This window comes from Podarcis erhardii, assembly GCF_964252035.2.
Source record: "Podarcis erhardii genome assembly, chromosome: 7".
NCBI classification, from domain to species: Eukaryota; Metazoa; Chordata; class Lepidosauria; order Squamata; family Lacertidae; genus Podarcis; species Podarcis erhardii.
In genome coordinates this window covers 86581518-86602186 of record NC_138511.1, presented here as the reverse complement: position 1 = coordinate 86602186, position 20669 = coordinate 86581518, and the positions used below count along the sequence as shown (strand labels likewise).

At 46.8% G+C, this 20669-nt stretch overlaps 1 protein-coding gene across 2 annotated transcripts in view; it reads right to left on the bottom strand.

The window, feature by feature from the left end:
• The window catches only part of LOC309345828 (SPARC-related modular calcium-binding protein 1-like), a 70876-nt gene that overhangs the window by 16178 nt on the left and 34029 nt on the right, over window positions 1–20669 (bottom strand). The window contains exons 2-7 of one of the 2 annotated variants that reach the window (XM_081869254.1): window positions 15800–15998; window positions 13021–13133; window positions 10281–10380; window positions 8186–8236; window positions 6745–6834; window positions 205–282 (exon numbers count right to left, since the gene is read on the bottom strand). In XM_081869254.1, coding sequence (XP_081725380.1) covers window positions 205–282; window positions 6745–6834; window positions 8186–8236; window positions 10281–10380; window positions 13021–13133; window positions 15800–15998 — 631 coding nt within the window. The remainder of the gene's footprint in view (window positions 1–204; window positions 283–6744; window positions 6835–8185; window positions 8237–10280; window positions 10381–13020; window positions 13134–15799; window positions 15999–20669) is intronic. The other variant, XM_081869255.1, reaches the window with a different exon arrangement.

Below are 20669 nucleotides of genomic sequence, written 5' to 3'. Positions count from 1 at the left end.
CAGCCCTGTTTAGGGAAGCTTTTAATGTTTAATAGGTTATTGTATTTTAGTGTTTTGTTGGAAGCCGCCCAGAGTGGCTGGGGAAACCCAGCCAGATGGGCGGGGTATAAATAATAAATTATTATTATTATTATTATTAGGTTCAGCGAACTTCCCCCCTGAAATTTGACCCGTTAAATGACAGCGACGGATCCTGACCCTCACCTGGAGCTTGCTTCACCGTGCGGCTGGGCTTGAAATCCGGAATGATGATGGGAATGAGAAACGGCAAGGAGGTGCCCTCTAGATGGGGGGAGACAGAAACACACACACACAAACACACACACATACAGAGGCACGGACGACAGGAGAGTAGATGTTACGGGGGGGGGGGACCTCTCCCACACCACCCATCTGTTTCGACACCCTCCCCAACCACTTTGCATCGCTAACAAGTTTCCCAGAAAAAAACGCTTGCAAGAAAAGAGAGAATGGCAGCCATTTTTGTTGCCGTGATCTCAGGCAATTTCGCGGAGTGATTTCCCCCCCAACAAAAACAACTTGGGGGGGGGGGCTGTGACCTGAAAGCCTCAAGCAAGACCTCAGCACAAGAGGCCTACCCCCTCCTGCTTTCAGAAGCATTATTTGCCTCAATGCTGTTGCTCCCCTACCACAAGGTAAGGTAAAGGTAAAGGGACCCCTGACCATTAGGTCCAGTCGTGACTGACTCTGGGGTTGTGGCGCTCATCTCGCTTTATTGGCCAAGGGAGCCGGCGTACAGCTTCTGGGTCATGTGGCCAGCATGACTAAGTCGCTTCTGGCAAACCAGAGCAGCACACGGAAATGCCGTTTACCTTCCCGCCAGAGTGGTACCTATTTATCTACTTGCACATTGACGTGCTTTTGAACTGCTAGGTTGGCACAGTGAGCCAGTACATAGATGGCCTTTGCTGCACGATACCAAATGTAAGAATTCACTGAACCAGAGCACAGAAACGGCGTTTACCTTCCCGCCAGAGCGGTACCTATTTATCTACTTGCACTTTGACGTGCTTTTGAACTGCTAGGTTGGCACAGTGAGCCAGTACATAGATGGCCTTTGCTGCACGATACCAAATGTAAGAATTCACTGAACCAGAGCACAGAAACGGCGTTTACCTTCCCGCCAGAGCGGTACCTATTTATCTACTTGCACTTTGACGTGCTTTCAAACTGCTAGGTTGGCAGGAGCAGGGACTGAGCAACAGGAGCTCACCCCGTCGCCGGGATTCGAACCGCCGACCTTCTGATTTGCAAGTCCTATGCTCTGTGGTTGAACCCACAGCGCCACCCACGTCCCTCCTACCGCAAGGAGAAGCCTCTAAATGCCATTTCTCTTTTTCTATCTCACTACCCAAACACAGGCGCAAACCTAATATTTTTACTGGTTGTTTTAAAAAGGCTCGTACAACCAATATTATATTTTTTTTAGGCTTGCAATGTGGGCGCGAAGGATTAAAAGGCATTTGATCAAGTAGAAAGTGTCTCCCAATTAACAGAGGAACACTTTTAAAAAATGTTATTGCAAGTCCCTTATGACGCCAACCAGGCGCCGTGGACTATAACTCCCTCAGCCGCCAGGACCACATAACACCGGTTCTGAGAGATCTGCATTGGCTCCCAGTATGTTTCCGAGCACAATTCAAAGTGTTGGTGCTGACCTTGAAAGCCCTAAATGGCCTCGGTCCTGTATACCTGAAGTAGCGTCTCCACCCCCATCATTCTACTCGGACACTGAGGTCCGGCGCCAAGGGCCTTCTGGCGGTTCCCTCATTGCGAGAAGTAAGGTTACAGGGAACCAGGCAGAGGGCCTTGTCGGTGGTGGCACCCGCCCTGTGGAACGCCCTCCCTTCAGATATGAAGGAAATAAGCAGCTATCTTCTTTTTAAAAGACATCTGAAGGCAGCCCTGTTTAGGGAAGTTTTTAATATTTAATGCTGTACTGTTTTTAACACTTGATTGGGAGCTGCCCAGAGTGGCTGGGGAAACTCAGCCAGATGGGCGGGGTATAAATAATAAATTATTATTATTATTATTATTATTATTATTATTATTAAGGAATAAAGTTTGCTGGGGGACCTGGGGCCAGTTGCTGTCTTTTAGCCTAATCTACCTCGCTGGGTTGTTGTGGGCCTTAAATGAAGAGAATCACCTTCGCCACCCTGAGTTTGGAGGAAAAGCTGGTTTGTGGATACGATAAATAAAGAAGTAAATAAATAGTTCTCAGAATTCTTGTGGGGGGCAGGCGTGTTTTCAATGTATTAAATATACCAAGAAAAAAATATACCAAGAACTCAGGCCAATGTAAGTTTCAATAGTGGGAATGGTCCCTACTCACAAATCAATAGTCAATAGTCACAAAAACTAATGCATTCAATGGATGAGGAGGTTAAGGCTTCAATGATAAAGTGGGCCCAAGATGTGGGCCATCCAATTATGCTAAAAGACTGGGAAAACTTATGATGGAAGGTAAATTTGAAATTTACAGCCAGCTATAATATAAGAGGACACGGGTGGCCCTGTGGGTAAAACCTCAGCGCCTAGGACTTGCCGATCGCATGGTCGGCGGTTCGAATCCCCGCGGCGGCGTGCGCTCCCGTCGTTCGGTCCCAGCACCTGCCAACCTAGCAGTTCGAAAGCACCTCCGGGTGCAAGTAGATAAATAGGGACCGCTTACTAGCGGGAAGGTAAACGGCGTTTCCGTGTGTTGCGCTGGCTCGCCAGATGCAGCTTGTCACGCTGGCCACGGGACCCGGAAGTGTCTCCGGACAGCGCTGGCTCCCGGCCTCTAGAGTGAGATGAGCGCACAACCCTAGAGTCTGGCAAGACTGGCCCGAACGGGCAGGGGTACCTTTACCATTTTATAATACAAGAGAGAACATGATGAAAATCCTTCCAGATTATCAAGAATGTATAATAATTTGGTGAGTGCTTGTTGGAGATGTGGAGGAAACAACGGTGATATGATCCACATGTGGTGGACGTGTGGAAAGATTAAGATTTTTGGGGGGGAAATATACGATGAATTAAAAAAGATGATGGGGATAGCTTTTACCAAAAAACCGGAGGCATTTCTATTAAGTGTTTTAGATAAAGAGATCCCAAAAAATCTAAGAGAGGTATTTTTGTATGCAACCGTTGCGGCTCGTATACTTGTGGCCAAGGGATGGAAAGATCACGAGGCTCCAAAAATAACAGATTGGCAAACCAAATTACAGGAATTGGTGGAGACGGCTCAACTGACTAGTAAACTCAGAGGAAACTCAAAGCAAAAATTAGCGAAAAAATGGGATGTTTATAAAAAATATGTTCAATAATAGTTTTGACTCCGTGCTAGCATTCGAGTCATAAAGGAACTAAAAGGAGGTGGACTACAATTAAGGATTTATTATGTTTTCAGAATGTATTAGAAAAATTATATAGAAAGGTTTATTGTTTTGTGTACATTCAAATGTAAGATAAAACATATGCAAAGGGACTTGACAGGAAGTCAAAGTTGAAGAAAAGATTTTGAAAGATAAAAGGGGGAAAAATATTTACTTTCACTATTATCATTTTCTGTGTGGGTGTGTGGGTGTCTGCATATATGTGTGTTGTTGTACGCAATGTTTGGGAGGAAATAAGACGGTAAATAACAAACTAAATATCGATGTATGTCATTTTTATTTCTTAATTATATTTAGTGGTAGTATGGCTGTATTGTTTTTTGAAACATAAAACCATTCAATAAAAATTATTTTAAAAACAACAACTAATCCATTCAAAACGATGTACTCTGACAAGGATTACAAACTCAAATAGAGATTACAAACTCAAATAGAGATTACAAACTCTAACAGAGATTACAAACTCACAAAGATATATATAACACAATAATTTGTTACAAATATTTTTTTCTTTTTCACTCGATGATAATGTTGATCCTTATAATTTATCAGCTTGCAGATGGAGACTCAGTTTCAATCACAGAGCAGAAGTCAGAAACCAGGATTAGAAACCAAGACAAGGCCCTGTTTCGATGTATTCACCTTCATCAGCTAATTTTTAATGGGTCATGTAAGTTTGAAGACTTTTGGATAAATATATCCTGTTATTTTCTACTTTCTTGGGCTCCATGATCACTGCAGATCAGTGGCGTAGCGTGGGTTGTCAGCACCCGGGGCAAGGCAAGTAATTTGCGCCCCCTAACCCGTGGATTTGCGCCCCCTAACCCTAACCCCCAGATGTTGCGCCCGCTCGCCACGTTTCTGGCGTGGCCAAAGAGTAGACGGCAATCCACCTGTCTGCCTCTCGCCGCCTACCACTTCAGGAGGGCGTCAGGACGCGAAGCCATCGGAGGCGCCTCTGGTCACTCCCCCTGCAGGGAGAGTCAAGAAGGACCCCGCGCACCCCGCCCCCTAAAGCCTTTCCACGCTCGGTAAGGTTGGCCAGAGCAGCGCCCCCGCTCCATCCCCCCTCCCCAACGCAGGACACGTTTCCCTTCTCCAAAGAGGCAGCTCCCTGCCACCTTCTTGATCGCACGTCTCTCCACCCCCGCCGCAGGCACGCAGAGTGCGCCGCCCCTGATCCCCAATTTTGGCCTAAGCTGAAAAGGGCCCTCGTCCTGGGGGCCAGCTGAGCCCCGGGGTGCCCCCACTGCCGTTGGCAGGATGAAGCCTTTGGAGAAATTTCTGAAGAAGCAGGGGTCTCACTTGGCTGCCCGGGCTGGCCCCGGGAGTTGTGGGCAGCTGCCTCGCAGGCAAAGTGTCTCCAAGATCCTGCTGCCCGGATTCCTCAAGGAGCCCCCTGAGGAGCCCCCCGAAGGAGGCACGGACACTGCTGGCGATGGGCAATGGCTGGAGCTGCGGCCCCCCCGATTCCTCTCTGCGCTCCCCAACGTCCTTCTCCTCCGAGGAGCTGTCCCCAGGCGGTGGCAGAGGAGGCGAAACCCAGCTCAGCCGGCGTAAATCCCCTTTGGAGAGAGAGAGGGGTGGAGATTCTTCCCTCCCCACCTCTGCGCCAAGCAAAGCGAGGCGCGTGCCCTTGGCCCCCGCAGGGCTTTCCCCAAGCCGACGAAGCGTCCCGGCTTGCTTGCAATCTGAATCTCTCCTGTTTCCTCCGCCAGCCCGCAGCCTCTGCCTCGTCTCCTTCGCCTTTGCCACTCCGTGCGCCCTGCGCGCGCGCGCCCTATTCGCCAGGCTGCTGCTGCTGCTGCTGCCGCTGCAAGCGGGAGTGAGCCAGGTAGGGGCAGAGAGCTGCGAGTGCGCCCCCCAAAATGTTGCGCCCGGTGCGGCTGGCACCCCCTGCACCCCCCACGCTACGCCACTGCTGCAGATGGTGACAGCAGCCACGAAATTAAAAGATGCCTGCTCCTTGGGAGAAAAGCAATGACAAACCTAGACAGCATCTTAAAAAGCAGAGACATCACCTTGCCAACAAAGGTCCGTATAGTTAAAGCTATGGTTTTCCCAGTAGTGATGTGTGGAAGTGAGAGGTGGACCATAAAGAAGGCTGATCGCCGAAGAATGGATGCTTTTGAATTATGGTGCTGGAGGAGACTCTTGAGAGTCCCATGGACTGCAAGAAGATCAAACCTCTCCATTCTGAAGGAAATCAGCCCTGAGTGCTCACTGGAAGGACAGATTGTGAAGCTGAGGCTCCAAGACTTTGGCCACCTCATGAGAAGAGAAGACTCCCTGGAGAAGACCCTGATGTTGGGAAAGATGGAGGGCACAAGGAGAAGGGGACGACAGAGGACGAGATGCTTGGACAGTGTTCTCGAAGCTACCAGCATGAGTCTGACCAGACTGTGGGAGGCAGTGGAAGACAGGAGGGCCTGGCGTGCTCTGGTCCAGGGGGTCACGAAGAGTCGGACATGACTAAATGACTAAAGAACAACAACATTTTCTATGTTTCTCGGGGATAAAAACTAAGTGTGAGTAGATCAACGTGTGCACAGAAAAGCTCAAGATAAATGTTGTTTTTGTTACTATTGGTTTGTGAGTAGGGACCACTCCCACTATTGAAACTTACATTGGCCTGAGTTTTTGGTGTGCTTTTTTCTTGGTGTTTTCAATGTATGGCTTTTGTGTATATGAGAGAGAAGGAGCTCTTCCGCCATTTTGGGTTCTAACAATCATAGAATCTTAGAGATAGAAGGGACCCTAAGACCTACAGCCTTGGCTTTGTCATCAACATCCCTCTAACCAATTGAGCTATTTCAGCACATCATATCACAAGCCTTTTGTTAAGTTGTGGGTGAACATATCAGGCGACACAGCGATTCTCCAAACAGCTCTTGTTTATTCACAGGCGAGAACAGAACTGAACTGAAGGGTTCAGCCAGCCTGCTTATACAGAACTCCACTACAACGCAACAGTAACAACTTTCTGTAACTATCCAATCACTGAACGTCACTTTCGATCCCTTATTTGCATATGTGGACCTGAGTGAAAACTATCTACAGTATCCCCCTGCTGGCCCAGGGTGAGAACTTCAGTACATAACACCTTTCATATGTGAGGAACCTTTGACCCTACAAGGTTCACTACAACTCCCACCAGCCCCAGCAAGCCTGGCCAATGGCCGGGCTGATGGGAATTGTAGTTCGTCCACACCTGGAGGGTCAAAGGAGTCAACACATTTGCCATAGTGCAACCAATAGGCCAAGCTGCTCACCGCTGGAGCGGGGAAGCGGATTTTCGGGAGATGATGGGGGGCGGTTACACAAGAGGAGAGTCACTTACCTTCCTGCTTGTGGGGGAAGGGGCTTGGCTGGGTGGGCCGGGGCTTGGTGCCGTCTTCTGCGTTCAGGGAGGAAAAGAGTTCGAAGGCAACTATTACAGAGGTTTTAATGTCATCTACTCTGTCCAAAGAGCGGTGGAGTTCAGAGCTACAGGAGGGTCAGAGTCTGGGGTTATTATTAAGGTGATTACCCGTATTTTTCGCTCTATAAGATGCACCAGACCATAAGACGCACCTAGTTTTTGGAGGAGGAAAACAAGAAAAAATAATATTCTGAATCTCAGAAGCCAGAACTGCAAGAGGGACCTCTGTGCAGCGATCCCTCTTGCTGTTCTGGCTTCTGGGATAGCTGCGCAGCCTGCATTCGCTCCATAAGACGCACACACATTTCCCCTTACTTTTTGGGAGGGAAAAAGTGAATCTTATACAGCAAAAAATACGGTACTTGGCGGAGGATTCATGCCTCAGGAGAGGCGGAAATCCAAAACATGCAGGGAGCTGAACCTGTTGGATTTCTGCCTGCCGAGGGGCAGAAACGGGGGAGTGGAATGTGACAACTGGGCTTGGTCCTCTTCTTAGTAATAGCGTCCCTCCAAGATCCATCTATTTAACCCACCCCTCTCCCACGGCTGGAAATGGAACCCAGGACTCCAGGCTCTGCCTCCTGCCCTTCTTGGGCCAGTGGGGGCGGAGAGCAGCTGTAGTCACAGAAGTGGATGTGCAGTACCCACACCAGCCTGCAGATGGAGCACCCTTCCTTCCGTAAAGGTAAAAGGACCCCTGACCATTAGGTCCAGTCGTGGCCGACTCTAGGGTTGCGGCGCTCATCTTGCTTTATTGGCTGAGGGAGCCGGCGTACAGCTTCTGGGTCATGTGGCCAGCATGACTAAGCCGCTTCTGGCGAACCAGAGCAGCGCACGGAAACGCCGTTTACCTTCCTGATGGAGCGGTACCTATTTATCTACTTGCACTTTGACGTGTTTTCGAACTGCTAGGTTGGCAGGAGCAGGGACCGAGCAACGGGAGCTCACCCTGTCGCGGGGATTCGAACCGCCGACCTTCTGATCGGCAAGTCCAAGGCTCTGTGGTTTAGACCACAGTGCCACCCGCGTCCTTAAGGGACCCTAAAACCTATGTTGGAGATTAGGGAGTAGGAAAATAGGAAGCTGTCCTCTATTGAGTCAGATGATTGTCTACACTAACTGACAATACCTCCCCAGGGTCAGGGGCAGGATTCTGTACCAGCCTTATCTGGAGATGTCAGGATTCAAACTCGGGACCTGAAGCAGACCTTCTACAGCCCTCCCCTCCCTGAGCCACAGTCCACCCCATAGCTCTGTAGGTTGGGATTTTAAAACGTTATCCCCTTAGGTAGAAATTTTCTGGCCGAGGTGTGGGGTGTGCAATCGGGGGAGAGGATTGGGGAGAAGGGGGCAGCCTTACCTTTGCGAGATGAGTTGGGATCTGGCCACGATGTCCTCACCGTGTAGGACCCTAGAGAAAGAGGGGGACAGACATAGGCAGGGTTTTAAAAAATTAAAAAATAAGTCATCAATAGGTCCTGTTTTTTGTTTCAGGTCCCCTAGGCTCTAATCTGGATTGTTAAATTGTGGGTGAACATATCAGACGACACAGCGATTCTTCAAACAGCTCTTGTTTATTCACAGGCCAGAACAGAACTGAACTGAAGGGTTCAGCCAGCCTGCTTATATAGAGCTCCACTACAACGCAACAGTAACAACTTTCTGTAACTAGCCAATCGCTGAACGTCCCTTTCAATTCCTTATTTGCATATGTGGACCTGAGTGAAAACTATCTACAGTATCCCCCTGCTGGCCCAGGGTGAGAACTTCAGTACATAACATGGATCACCTACTGTTTTTGGGTGGCGGACGCTATTCTTTCAGCTTAAAACAGCTGCACAGAAACTGAGTGAGTGGGAATCTGCACCAGGAAAAGCTTCCCCAGTTGGATTTCTGCGAGTTAAAAAAATGCAGAAGCACCTCCCTCAACCTTCTTTCCATGAGCGTCCGTGGCAGGAACAAGGGAAATCACTTGCACCCCCTAGATCAGGGGTCAGCAATCTTTTTCAGCCGTGGCCCGGTCCACTGTCCCTCAGACCATGTGGGAGCCCGGACTATATTTTGAAACAAACAAAAATGAACGAATTCCTATGCCCCACAAATAACCCAGAGATGCATTTTAAATAAACACACCCATTCTACTCATGTAAAAACACCAGGCAGGCCCCACAAATAACCCAGAGATGCATTTTAAATAAAAGGACACATTCTACTCATTCTACACTGATTCCCAGACCGTCCGCAGGCTGGATTTAGAAGGCGATTGGGCCGGATCGGGCCCACAGGCCTTAGGTTGCCTACCCCTGCCCTAGATGAACTGCAACTCCCAGATTCCTAGCTTTCATGAAAAAAATCGCACAAGTTTCTAGCACTTGTAGAAACCGAGATACAGTATGAGGCAAAATACACAGGAACAAATCTTCTCATGTTTTTGTTAGCAACCAGCCACCTCCCCATTTCCAGTGATTTATTTCCCGCTATGGACAGATCTCTGCAGACGCCCATGTTTCCTACCTGACAAAGAAGGAGGGGGTTGTAATGGGTAACTGATTGAGGTTGAATCCTGACAAGACGGAAGTACTGTTTTGGGGGGACAGGGGGCGGGTGGGTGTGGAGGATTCCCTGGTCCTGTATGGGGTAACTGTGCCCCTGAAGGACCAGGTGCACAGCCTGGGAGTCATTCTGGACTCACAGCTGTCCATGGAGGCGCAGGTCAATTCTGTGTCCAGGGCAGCTGTCTACCAGCTCCTTCTGGTACGCAGGCTGAGACCCTTCCTGCCCGCAGACTGTCTTGCCAGAGAGGTGCATGCTCTGGTTATCTCCCGCTTGGACTACTGCAATGAGCTCAATGTTGGGCTACCTTTAAAGGTGACCCGGAAACTGCAATCAATCCAGAATGCGGCAGCTAGACTGGTGACTGGGAGCGGCCACCGAGACCACATAACACCGGTCTTCAAAGACCTACATTGGCTCCCAGTATGTTTCCGAGCACAATTCAAAGTGTTGGTGCTGACCTTTAAAGCCCTAAACAGCCTCAAAGACCCAGTATAGCTGAAGGAGCGTCTCCACCCGCATCATTCAGCCTGGACACTGAGGTCCAGCGCCGAGGGCATTCTGGTGGTTCCCTCACTGCGAGAAGCCAAGTTACAGGGAACCAGGCAGAGAGCCTTCTTGGTAGTGACGCCCTCCCTGTGGAACGCCCTCCCATCAAATGTCAAGGAAATAAACAACTCTGTGACTTTTAGAAGACATCTGAAGGCAGCCCTGTTTAGGGAAGCTTTTAATGTTCGACGGACTATTGTATTTTAATATTTTGTTGGAAGCCGCCCAGAGTGGCTGGGGAAACCCAGCCAGATGGGCAGGGTATAAATAAATTATTATTATTAATTATTATTATTATTATTATTATTGTTTGCAACCCAGGGTCTCCTGCACCCAGAAGTTGGGAATCATACCTGTACAGTTTGGTGTTTCGTTGAGGACCGACGTTCCACTGATCGGTTTCCCTTCCGGTGTGGAGCACCAGCAATAGCCAGTCTGTTTATGGCACTGAACCTAGGAGGAGACAGAAGAGGTGAGTGCATTTCTAACAGGTAAAAAAAGGTAAAGGACCCCTGGACGGTTAAGTCCAGTCAAAGGCGACTCTGGGGTTGCGGTGCTCATCTCGCTTTATTGGCCGAGGGAGCTGGCGTACAACTTCCGGGTCACGTGGCCAGCATGACTAAGCCGCTTCTGGCGAACCAGAGCAGCGCACGGAAACGCCGTTTACCTTCCCGCCGGAGTGGTATCTATTTATCTACTTGCACGTTGACGTGCTTTCGAACTGCTAGGTTGGCAGGAGCAGGGACCGAGCAACGGGAGCTCACCCTGTCGCGGGGATTCGAATCTCATCTCGCTTTCAGGCCGAGGGAGGCGGCGTTTGTCCACAGACAGCTTTCCAGGGCATGTGGCCAGCAGGACTAAACCACTTCTGGCACAACAGGACACCATGACAGAAACCAGAGCGCACAGACACGCCATTTATCTTCCCGCCACAGCGATATGTACAGACTTCCTGACACAGCTTTAAATGTGCATTATTTATCTATTTGTTTATTCAATTTATATACTGCCCCTTATCCGAGGATCCCAGGTGTACAACGCTAAAAACATAATTTATATAGCATAATAATAATATCAAAAATGGAGATGGAGTCCATGCCAGGGGAACACATCTAGTATCATGCCACTTTAAACCGTCATGGCTTCCTCCCAGAGAATCCTGGGAACTGTAGTTTGTTAAGGGTGCCAAGAGCTGTGAGGAGGCCCCCCTCCCCTCAGAGAACTACAATTCCCAGAGTTCCCTAAGTACAGGGGCTGCATGCACACCACGCATTGACCACACTACAATTCCACGCTAAACAGCCTTGGCTTCCCCCAAAGAATACTTTTGTAAGTTATGTGGCCTTGTTGCTCAATTCAATATATCCTTTGTGTACTGTGGTATTTTATATATTGTAATTTTGCTCTCTTTTTTGCAGATTATGATTTAACTAACAATTTATTCGTAGACAGCAAATTTTCTGTTTAATTATTATTTGCTGATATTTTGACAGTTGGAATTGTAGAATCACATGTGAGGGGTGTGGCTTAGGGAGATTCCTGGGGGCCAGACAGTGTGTGCTGGGGGCCACATTTGCCCCCTACCCAGGCTTGAGATTCCCCACACCTGTTCAAAACATTTAAAGATCATGGGGATAGCCAGGGTTGCCATATTTCAAAAAGTAAAAACCAGGACACCCCAAAATTGTTGAGGTTTTTTTTTTAAAGTAAACCCCCAAAATTGTTGAGCAATAGACTTTCTAAGATCCAGGACAAAGCACCACATTTCAGAAAATCTCCCCCCGAATGTCATTTCTGCCCAAGGAGAGTCTCTAGGAGAGGAAATTTACACTTTTTATTTTTTATTTTTTATTGGCAGATATGATATGGAACAACTGATTGGTTCAAAATTGGGAAAGGCGTACGACAAGGCTGTATATTGTCTCCCTGCTTATTTAACTTATTTGCAGAATTGATCAAGCGAAAGGCTGGGCTGGATGAATCCGTAGTCGGAATTAAAATTGCCGGAAGAAATATCAACAACCTCAGATATGCAGATGACACAACATTGATAGCAGAAAGTGAGGAGGAATTAAAGAACATTTTAATGAGGGTGAAAGAGGAGAGCGCAAAATATGGTCTGAAGCTCAACATCAAAAAAACGAAGATCATGGCCACTGGGCCCATCACCTCCTGGCAAATAGAAGGGGAAGAAATGGAGGCAGTGAGAGATTTTACTTTCTTGGGCTCCACGATCACTGCAGATGGTGACTGCTATGTAGTGAAGTTTCACCCTGGGCCAGCAGGGGGATACTGTATATAGTTTTCACTCAGGTCTGTAGATAGTTTTCACTCAGGTCCACGTCAGTTATTTTAGGCGGGAACTCTAGGCTGTTGTTGTTACAATGTTGACAGCCGGCTGCCTATAAAAGCAGGCCGGCTGAGCTGTTTGCGGTCAGTTCTATTCCAGCTTACAAAAATAAAGAGCTACTTGGAGAAATCGCTGTGTCGTCTGCTATGTCAACCCACAACTTAACAGTGACAGCAGCCACGAAATTAAAAGATGCCTACTTCTTGGGAGAAAAGCAATGACAAACCTAGACAGCATCTTAAAAAGCAGAGACATCACCTTGCCAACAAAGGTCCGTATAGTTAAAGCTATGGTTTTCCCAGTAGTGATGTATGGAAGTGAGAGGTGGACCATAAAGAAGGCTGATAGCCGAAGAACGGATGCTTTTGAATTATGGTGCTGGAGGAGACTCTTGAGAGTCCCATGGACTGCAAGAAGATCAAACCTCTCCATTCTGAAGGAAATCAGCCCTGAGTGGTCACTGGAAGGACAGATCCTGAAGCTGAGACTCCAATACTTTGGCCACCTCATGAGAAGAGACGACTCCCTGGAAAAGACCCTGATGTTGGGAAAGATGGAGGGCAGAAGGAGAAGGGGACGACAGAGGACGAGATGGTTGGACAGTGTTCTCGAAGCTACCATCATGAGTTTGACCAAACTGCGGGAGGCTGTGGAAGACAGAAGTGCCTGGCGTGCTCTGGTCCATGGGGTCACGAAGAGTCAGACACAGCTAAATGACTAAACAACAACAATGGAGGTCTTACCTGCAAGAAGGAGCCGTCTTCGTTGCATTCCGGGACGTAGGTTGCGTGAGACTGACGCCGGGACTGTGAGAGGGCGGTCGCTCGGTCCTCCTGGCACCGAGTGAGGTTGGTATCTGCACATTGGACGGGAGGAAAGATGCAGCATCAGAAATGGAGCCACCTGAGCATGTACAGAGAGCCCTTCTCTCACCACGGGACGGGAAAGATGGAGGATCTCAGGCCCAGAGGCGAAATGAGGAAGAAGCATAAATGGAAGGGATAACTTTAGAAAACCAGGATGGAAAACCACGGTAAATACAACAGGAAACGGGAACAGAAGATACAGAACTTGACGTGAACTAATGAATACATAATAAGAAAATTAGGGAATAAGAGCATTAGGGAATATTATTTTAATATATGATCACAGCGGAGAGGTTCTTGGGTGGACAAAAATTGAAAGATTAATTGCTTGATAGGGAGAAATTGTTGGTGAAGTTTGATGAGAGTAAAACTATTGTGGAAATTTATTAATAATGGTTATTAATTAATTATCCTGATTAATATACTACAGCCTTAAAAATGTGTTTTTTGGGGGGTATTTTTTGGGGGGTTTTGTTTTAACTATTTATTTGTGTTTTTGTCTTGTATTTTTATCTTGGGAACTGCCCGGTGATCTTTCGATGAAGGATAGTATATCAATATAATACAACAACAACAACAACAACAACATGAGCCAACAGTGTGACGCAGCAGCTAAAAAAGCCAATGCAATTCTGGGCTGCATCAATAGGAGTATAGCATCTAGATCAAGGGAAGTAATAGTGCCACTGTATTCTGCTCTGGTCAGACCTCTCCTGGAGTACTGTGTCCAGTTCTGGGCACCACAGTTCAAGAAGGACACTGACAAACTGGAACATGTCCAGAGGAGGGCAACCAAAATGGTCAAAGGCCTGGAAACGATGCCTTATGAGGAACGGCTAAGGGAGCTGGGCATGTTTAGCCTGGAGAAGAGGAGGTTAAGGGGTGATATGATAGCCATGTTCAAATATATAAAAGGATGTCACCTAAACATTCCACCTAAACATTAGGAAGATTCCACCTAAACATTAGGAAGAACTTCCTGACAGTAAGAGCTGTTTGACGGTGGAATTTGCTGCCAAGGAGTGTGGTGGAGTCTCCTTCTTTGGAGGTCTTTAAGCAGAGGCTTGACAACCATATGTCAGGAGTGCTCTGATGGTGCTTCCTGCTTGGCAGGGGGTTGGACTCGATGGCCCTTGTGGTCTCTTCCAACTCTATGATTCTATGATTCTAACAACAATTAGAGAACTCCTACTGGACATTTTGTCTAAAAGGAAAATGAATTGATCTAGGACTTATAAGTTGGGAGTAGATCAGTTGGATGTCATCCTAGAGTGAATATTTCAAAAGAATTATTTTACGTAACGGACAGATGGAAGTCCCTTTTATTTTTCCTGTTTTCTTCAACTTTTTGGTTTTTCCTTTGGTGTTTTTTCCCAATTTTTCTCTTTCCCTTTAGGTTAGTTTCTTTTATCTTACAGCATTATGAAAAATCAAATTAAGAAAGGTTATATCATATTACAAAATCTGGAAGTAAGAATTGTGAGAGGAAATGTGGAGTGATGGGAACGTGCAGTCATATGTGGTGGGATTGTCCGTTAGTTAATGAATTTTGGAAACAGATTGGTATAGAAATATCGGGAATTGTGGGTAGGAAGGTGGGAATATCTAAATTAATGGTTCTTATTAGTCTGAATAGCACAGAGTTAAAAACAAAAGAGGAATGTAAATGGGTAAAATTGATGGTAACTGCAGCCAGAGAATTATAGAGTAAATGGAAAAATGCAGAAGAGCTAGGGGTGAGCCAATGGAGGAAAAAACTGAATAATATTATAATTTTTGAATATCTAACTGTAAAGATACACAGAATGAATGGGTTTAAGGTCAGTGAGAAAGTAGAGGATTGGTTTGAGAAGATTTTGAATTATTTGGGTGGGTTTGAACAATTTGGGGCAATTAAAATGTTAAAAGTTAAATAAACCTTGTGGATGGAGCCTAGCTGTCAACTTACAGATTTGAAAATAAGGGCTCAGCAGCCAATATAAGGGATTTTCAGAGCACAGGTATGTTCAACTTCTGAGCCCCTCTGAGCCAAAGGCAGAAAGCCCAGCCAGCAGCCAAACAAAGCCTCAAGCGGTGGTTCCCACAGCGCAGCAACCCGGCAAAGGGGATGCAGCAAGGAAAACCACTGTCCCCTCTCCGCTGGGAAGCGCTGAGCAAAGGCGAGTCCCCAGGCAACACGGCCAATTTGATCGGCACAAGGCATGCAAGCTCCACCCCCCGGTCGTTCTTAGACTCCTTATTGGGTGAGCAACGCAGCCAAGCAATACAGTTGGAGCCTCCCTCCTCCCTGGCCAGCAGGGAGGGAGGGAGAGGAGCTGCTTCCTTCGAAACCCGGGAAATTTAAGGGACATCATCAATAAGGGACAGCAGCAGGACACGGCGCTGGGATAAGGGACTTTGCCGCCAAATAAGGGACGGTTGACAGCTATGGGGTGGAGGAACTATTAACGTATATAAAATTGTACCTATGGTTGATTTGAATATGTTATTATTGATTATTTAACCAGTGTATCAGTTGCCTGGGGGGTTTTACTGTTTGTGTTTTGGTTGTTGATAAAAAATAAAAATTTTAAACATTGAAAAAAAAATTAAAAAGAGATTCCCTCTGTCCATTCCCCCACCACTAGGCCACGCTGCCAAAACCTTCTCTACCTACAGTTGGGCTCCCGGTGGGCTGCCCCACCGCAGCGGAAGCGAGGCAGGGCTTCGAGGGAACGCTCACGGCATCGAGCTTTCTGGAAGGCGCACGGGGACTTGTAGAGCTTTCCGTCGGAGGCGCAAACCGGGCGCCCGCGTTCGTGAGGACATTCTAGCGGGCATGCAGACTCCTCCGGGTCGCTCTCGGAGATGATGAACTGCAAAGGAGACAAGGCTGGCATCAAACAGGGCGCAGAACAACACAGGTTATCTTGTTTTTTTATCTGTTTATTAAATTTCTGCACCGCCCTTCATTCAACGACCACAGGAAGAAGAAGAAGAAGAAGAGTTTGGATTTGATATCCCGCCTTTCACTCCCCTTCAGGAGTCTCAAAGCGGCTAACATTCTCCTTTCCCTTCCTCCCCCACAACAAACACTCTGTGAGGTGAGTGGGGCTGAGAGACTTCAAAGAAGTGTGACTAGCCCAAGGTCACCCAGCAGCTGCATGTGGAGGAGCGGAGACTCGAACCCGGTTCCCCAGATTACAAGACTACCGCTCTTAACCACTACACCACACTGGCTCTCAGGGCGGTGCAATACGTTGCAGGAATTTATGTATAGGTTGGGGGGGTGTTGCCCCTCCAGCAGATATCATGCACATGCAGCCCACTACCAAAACCAGCACAATCGCTTTTGTGACTTTTATTATTTGCCCCCACAAAACACTTCATCGCAGTTTCTTCATATCTATTCAAAGGGCCTTTGCTGCACGATACCAAATGTAAGAATTCACTGATAAATGCATCTATGTACTGGCTCACTGACGCATTTATCAGTGAATTCTTACATTTGGTATCGTGCAGCAAAGGCCATCTGTGAACCTAGCAGTTCAAAAGCATGTCAATGTGCAAGCAGATAAATAGGTACCGCTCCGGCGGGAAGGGAAACGGCGTTTCCATGCGCTGCTCTGGTTCACCAGAAGCGGCTTAGTCATGCTGGCCACATGACCCGGAAGCTGTACACCGGCTGCCTCGGCCAATAAAGCGAGATGAGCACCGCAATCCCGGAGTCGGCCACGACTGGACCTAATGGTCAGGGGTCCTTTTAACTTTACTGGCTCACTGGAAAACTTCAGAAATTCATATAGACATGTGAGCTCAGCTACTCAGCAGCCCCTCTGCCTGAGTGATAATCCCTGGCATCCTGATACCTGAGTGCCAGACAGGTGGCCATTCCAGAAATAGCAAACCCTGATGAAGACAAAAGGGTGTGATTAACTTGGCTGGGAAACAGGGAAATGTAAATATCTCTTTTGCTTCACTTGATGGGTGTTTGGTGGAGGGCAAGGAGAACCATGGGGCAGGGTCCAGGATGCTCAGATTACGGCCACCAGACCTCCCCTTTCATGATGTAACCATGATGTATGAGTGATGTAGTTTGGGGGGGGGTAACATGGGGATGAGCAGCTAATAAAAGTTTGGGGGCTCTTTTGTTTGGGGCTTCCATCTTGTTCCACCTGGTGGCAGGTGGGAGTCCTGTCATGACAGTCTTCAATCAAGACCAAGCCTACTGGCTGCTGTTTTGCTCTGGTATTCCTGGCTGGTGTCCTTGTTTTTTGTCCAAGGGAGCCCTCAGATTTCTCTATTGAGGGTTATAAAAACACGCAAATGGACAACATAGCACCAAACAGCAATTCAGGCCAGATTGCTCTGTACACAGTTAACAACGAAAACCGTTCCTGTTTATCAGTCACTGTGTCCAAGACAACAGACATGCTCATCATTATCACCCGAGATTTAACACATTAGCTGATTAAAGACAGTTAAAAGCACAAAACAATAACAAACACATTTAAAACAAGACTGAAACCCGAACAAGCAGTCAAGACCCGTTTATCCAGCTGAGAGAGCCTGCCAGAACTTTTAATGTCTTGCAACTGTTTCTGGAAATTAGGGATAGTGAGAACCTGCCATATCTCGAGAGGGATAATATTCCTCAGAAAAGATGTTGTTAAAGTTATTAGTAATAAGAATTTCATTTATGAATATAAAGCAATTGCATATATATCATTTGCAAGATATACCAGCAATTGCATATAAAAAGATTCAGATAAAGTCTTTAAGCAAAATGTTTTAGATCCCAGAGGCCTTTCTACTTGGAAGAATAGGAATGGAATTGCCCAAAAAAGATGTCAAGCTATTTTTGTATGCCACCACAGCGGCAAGACTGCTGTTAGCCAAAAATTGGAAATCCCAAAAAATCCCAACGGTGGAAGAATGGAAGATGAAAATGTTGGACTTTTTGGAGCTAGCCGACTTGACTGGAAGAATCCGCGACCAGAAAGGAGAGGAATATCAAGAAGACTGGAAGAAATTTAAGGACTATTTGAATAAATATTGTAATATTAAAAATTAGAAGTCACTTGAAAGCAGCAATAAGCCTAGGATTAAATTAGGATCTAATTGTAAGTAAATTCGATTTAGAACTAGAAGAAAAGAGAAAATGATAGTTAATTGCTGGAAATAATTTTAGTTTAAGAATGATATTGGAGAGCTGTTACATGGAGATACAATGGAATTCGGAAGGGAGGGATCTGAGGAAGTCAATTAACAATGTAAGAGAAATTGGGTTTTTAAGGGATATGTGTTTAAGATTTCTTTTTTTAGTTTTTTTAGTACTGTATTGTGTTTTTTGTGTGTGTTTTCTTTTCTTTTTTTCTGTTATACTTGTTATAGTTGTGGGAAATTTAATTAAAAAAATATGGGGGGGGGATAAGCAAAATGTTTTTGTTTCTGTCTGGTGTCTAGGGCTGCATAGGTCTGGGATTTCAAAGGCGGAATTGACGTCTAGGGGGAATTTCCGAAAGGCGGCGCTCTGGCAGGTATCTTAGAAAAGTCAATCGAAAAATGGAACAACTCTGGGGTTGGTCTGAAAAAAATGCTGAACAATTTCGGTGGTTTCCTAAAATAAAAGTTCAATAATTTGGGGCCAACCTAAAATAAAGCTCCACAACTTTCAGGGTGTCCTGGTTTTTACATTTTGAAAAATGGCAACCCTACTAGTGTCAATCAAAAGGTGGCGGACGGAGGTGGTACCTATGGAACACTGAGGAACGAATATTCCGATGCGTCTCATTGGCTGTAGCTGAGTGATGCTGGATACAAAAATGGCCTGAGGGATAGCTCAGTTGGTAGAGCATGAGGTTCTTAACCTCAGGGTCGTGGGTTCGAGCTACAACTTGAGAAAAATATTCCAGCATTGCAGGGGGTTGGACTAGATGATCCTTGCGGTCCCTTCCAACTCGAAAATTCTGATTACGTATACACAAATCACAGCTCAATTAAAAGAGGCAGTTATAATTAGAACTTTTTTTGTGTGCAAAGGTCAGTAGAAGTCGTCGTTGTTAACCTCCAAGGAGTTCAAGTAGGCTTACCTGCTACTCCCCTCCGGATTTCATCCTCACAACAACCTTGTGAGGTAGGCTCAGAGACGGCGATTGGCCTACGGCCCTGGGTGAATGGAGATTCAAACCCGGCCTTCCCTAGACCAACTTGCAGTACCCCGTGAGCGCTTTTGATTCAAATTTTTGTTGCATCAATTAAGTGTTTAAAATTTGTTGTTAGCCACCCTGAGCCCGGTTTTCTGAACTGGGAAGAATCATAGAATCCTGGAGTTGGAAGAGACCACAAGGGCCATCGAGTCCAACCCCCTGCCAAGCAGGAAACACCATCAGAGCACTCCTGACATATGGTTGTCAAGCCTCTGCTTAAAGACCTCCAAAGAAGGGGACTCCACCACACTCCTGGGCAGCAAATTCCACTGTCGAACAGCTCTTACTGTCAGGAAGTTCTTCCTAATGTTTAGGTGGAATCTTCTTTCTTGTAGTTTGGAACCATTGCTCCGTGTCCGCTTCTCTGGAGCAGCAGAAAACAACCTTTCTCCCTCCTCTATGTGACATCCTTTTATATATTTGAACATGGCTATCATATCACCCCTTAACCTCCTCTTCTCCAGGCTAAACATGCCCAGCTCCCTTAGCCGTTCCTCATAAGGCATCGTTTCCAGGCCTTTGACCATTTTGGTTGCCCTCCTCTGGACACGTTCCAGTCTGTCAGTGTCCTTCTTGAACTGTGGTGCCCAGAACTGGACACAGTACTCCAGGTAAGGTCTGACCAGAGCAGAATACACTATTACTTCCCTTGATCTAGGTGCTATACTCCTATTGATGCAGCCCAGAATTGCATTGGCTTTTTTAGCTGCCGCGTCACACTGTTGGCTCATGTCAAGTTTGTGGTCAACCAAGACTCCTAGATCCTTTTCACATGTACTGCTCTCAAGCCAGGTGTCACCCATCTTGTATTTGTGCCTCTCATTTTTTTTTGCCCAAGTGCAATACTTTACATTTCTCCCTGTTAAAATTCATCTTGTTTGTTTTGGCCCAGTTCTCTAATCTGTCAAGGTCGTTTTGAAGTGTGATCCTGTCCTCTGGGGTGTTAGCCCAGGGCGGGGTGTTAGGGTGGGGTATAAATAAAATTATTATTATTATTATTATTATTATTATTATTATTATTATTATTATTATTTTGTGCTGGGTTTGCCCATGTTTGCCTTTGGCAATGCCACAACTCCATTTGAGGTGGTCTCCGAGCATGTGCAGAGTGCCCTCCCCTCCCCACTAAGTGACCCCAGATAGTCTCTTCCACACATCAAGAATTAGGAGTCTTCTTTCAGATTAGAGGGTGGTGGCTTGAGCTGAGAGACTCGGCCGTTACCTGACGCCCTCTGCTTTGGGGCTGCTGGGAGTTCTAGCCCACAGCGCCTGGATGGCACCAGGTAATGGCGAAGACCACGCTAGAGATTAGGCGCTGGGGAGAGGGCTGTACCAAGC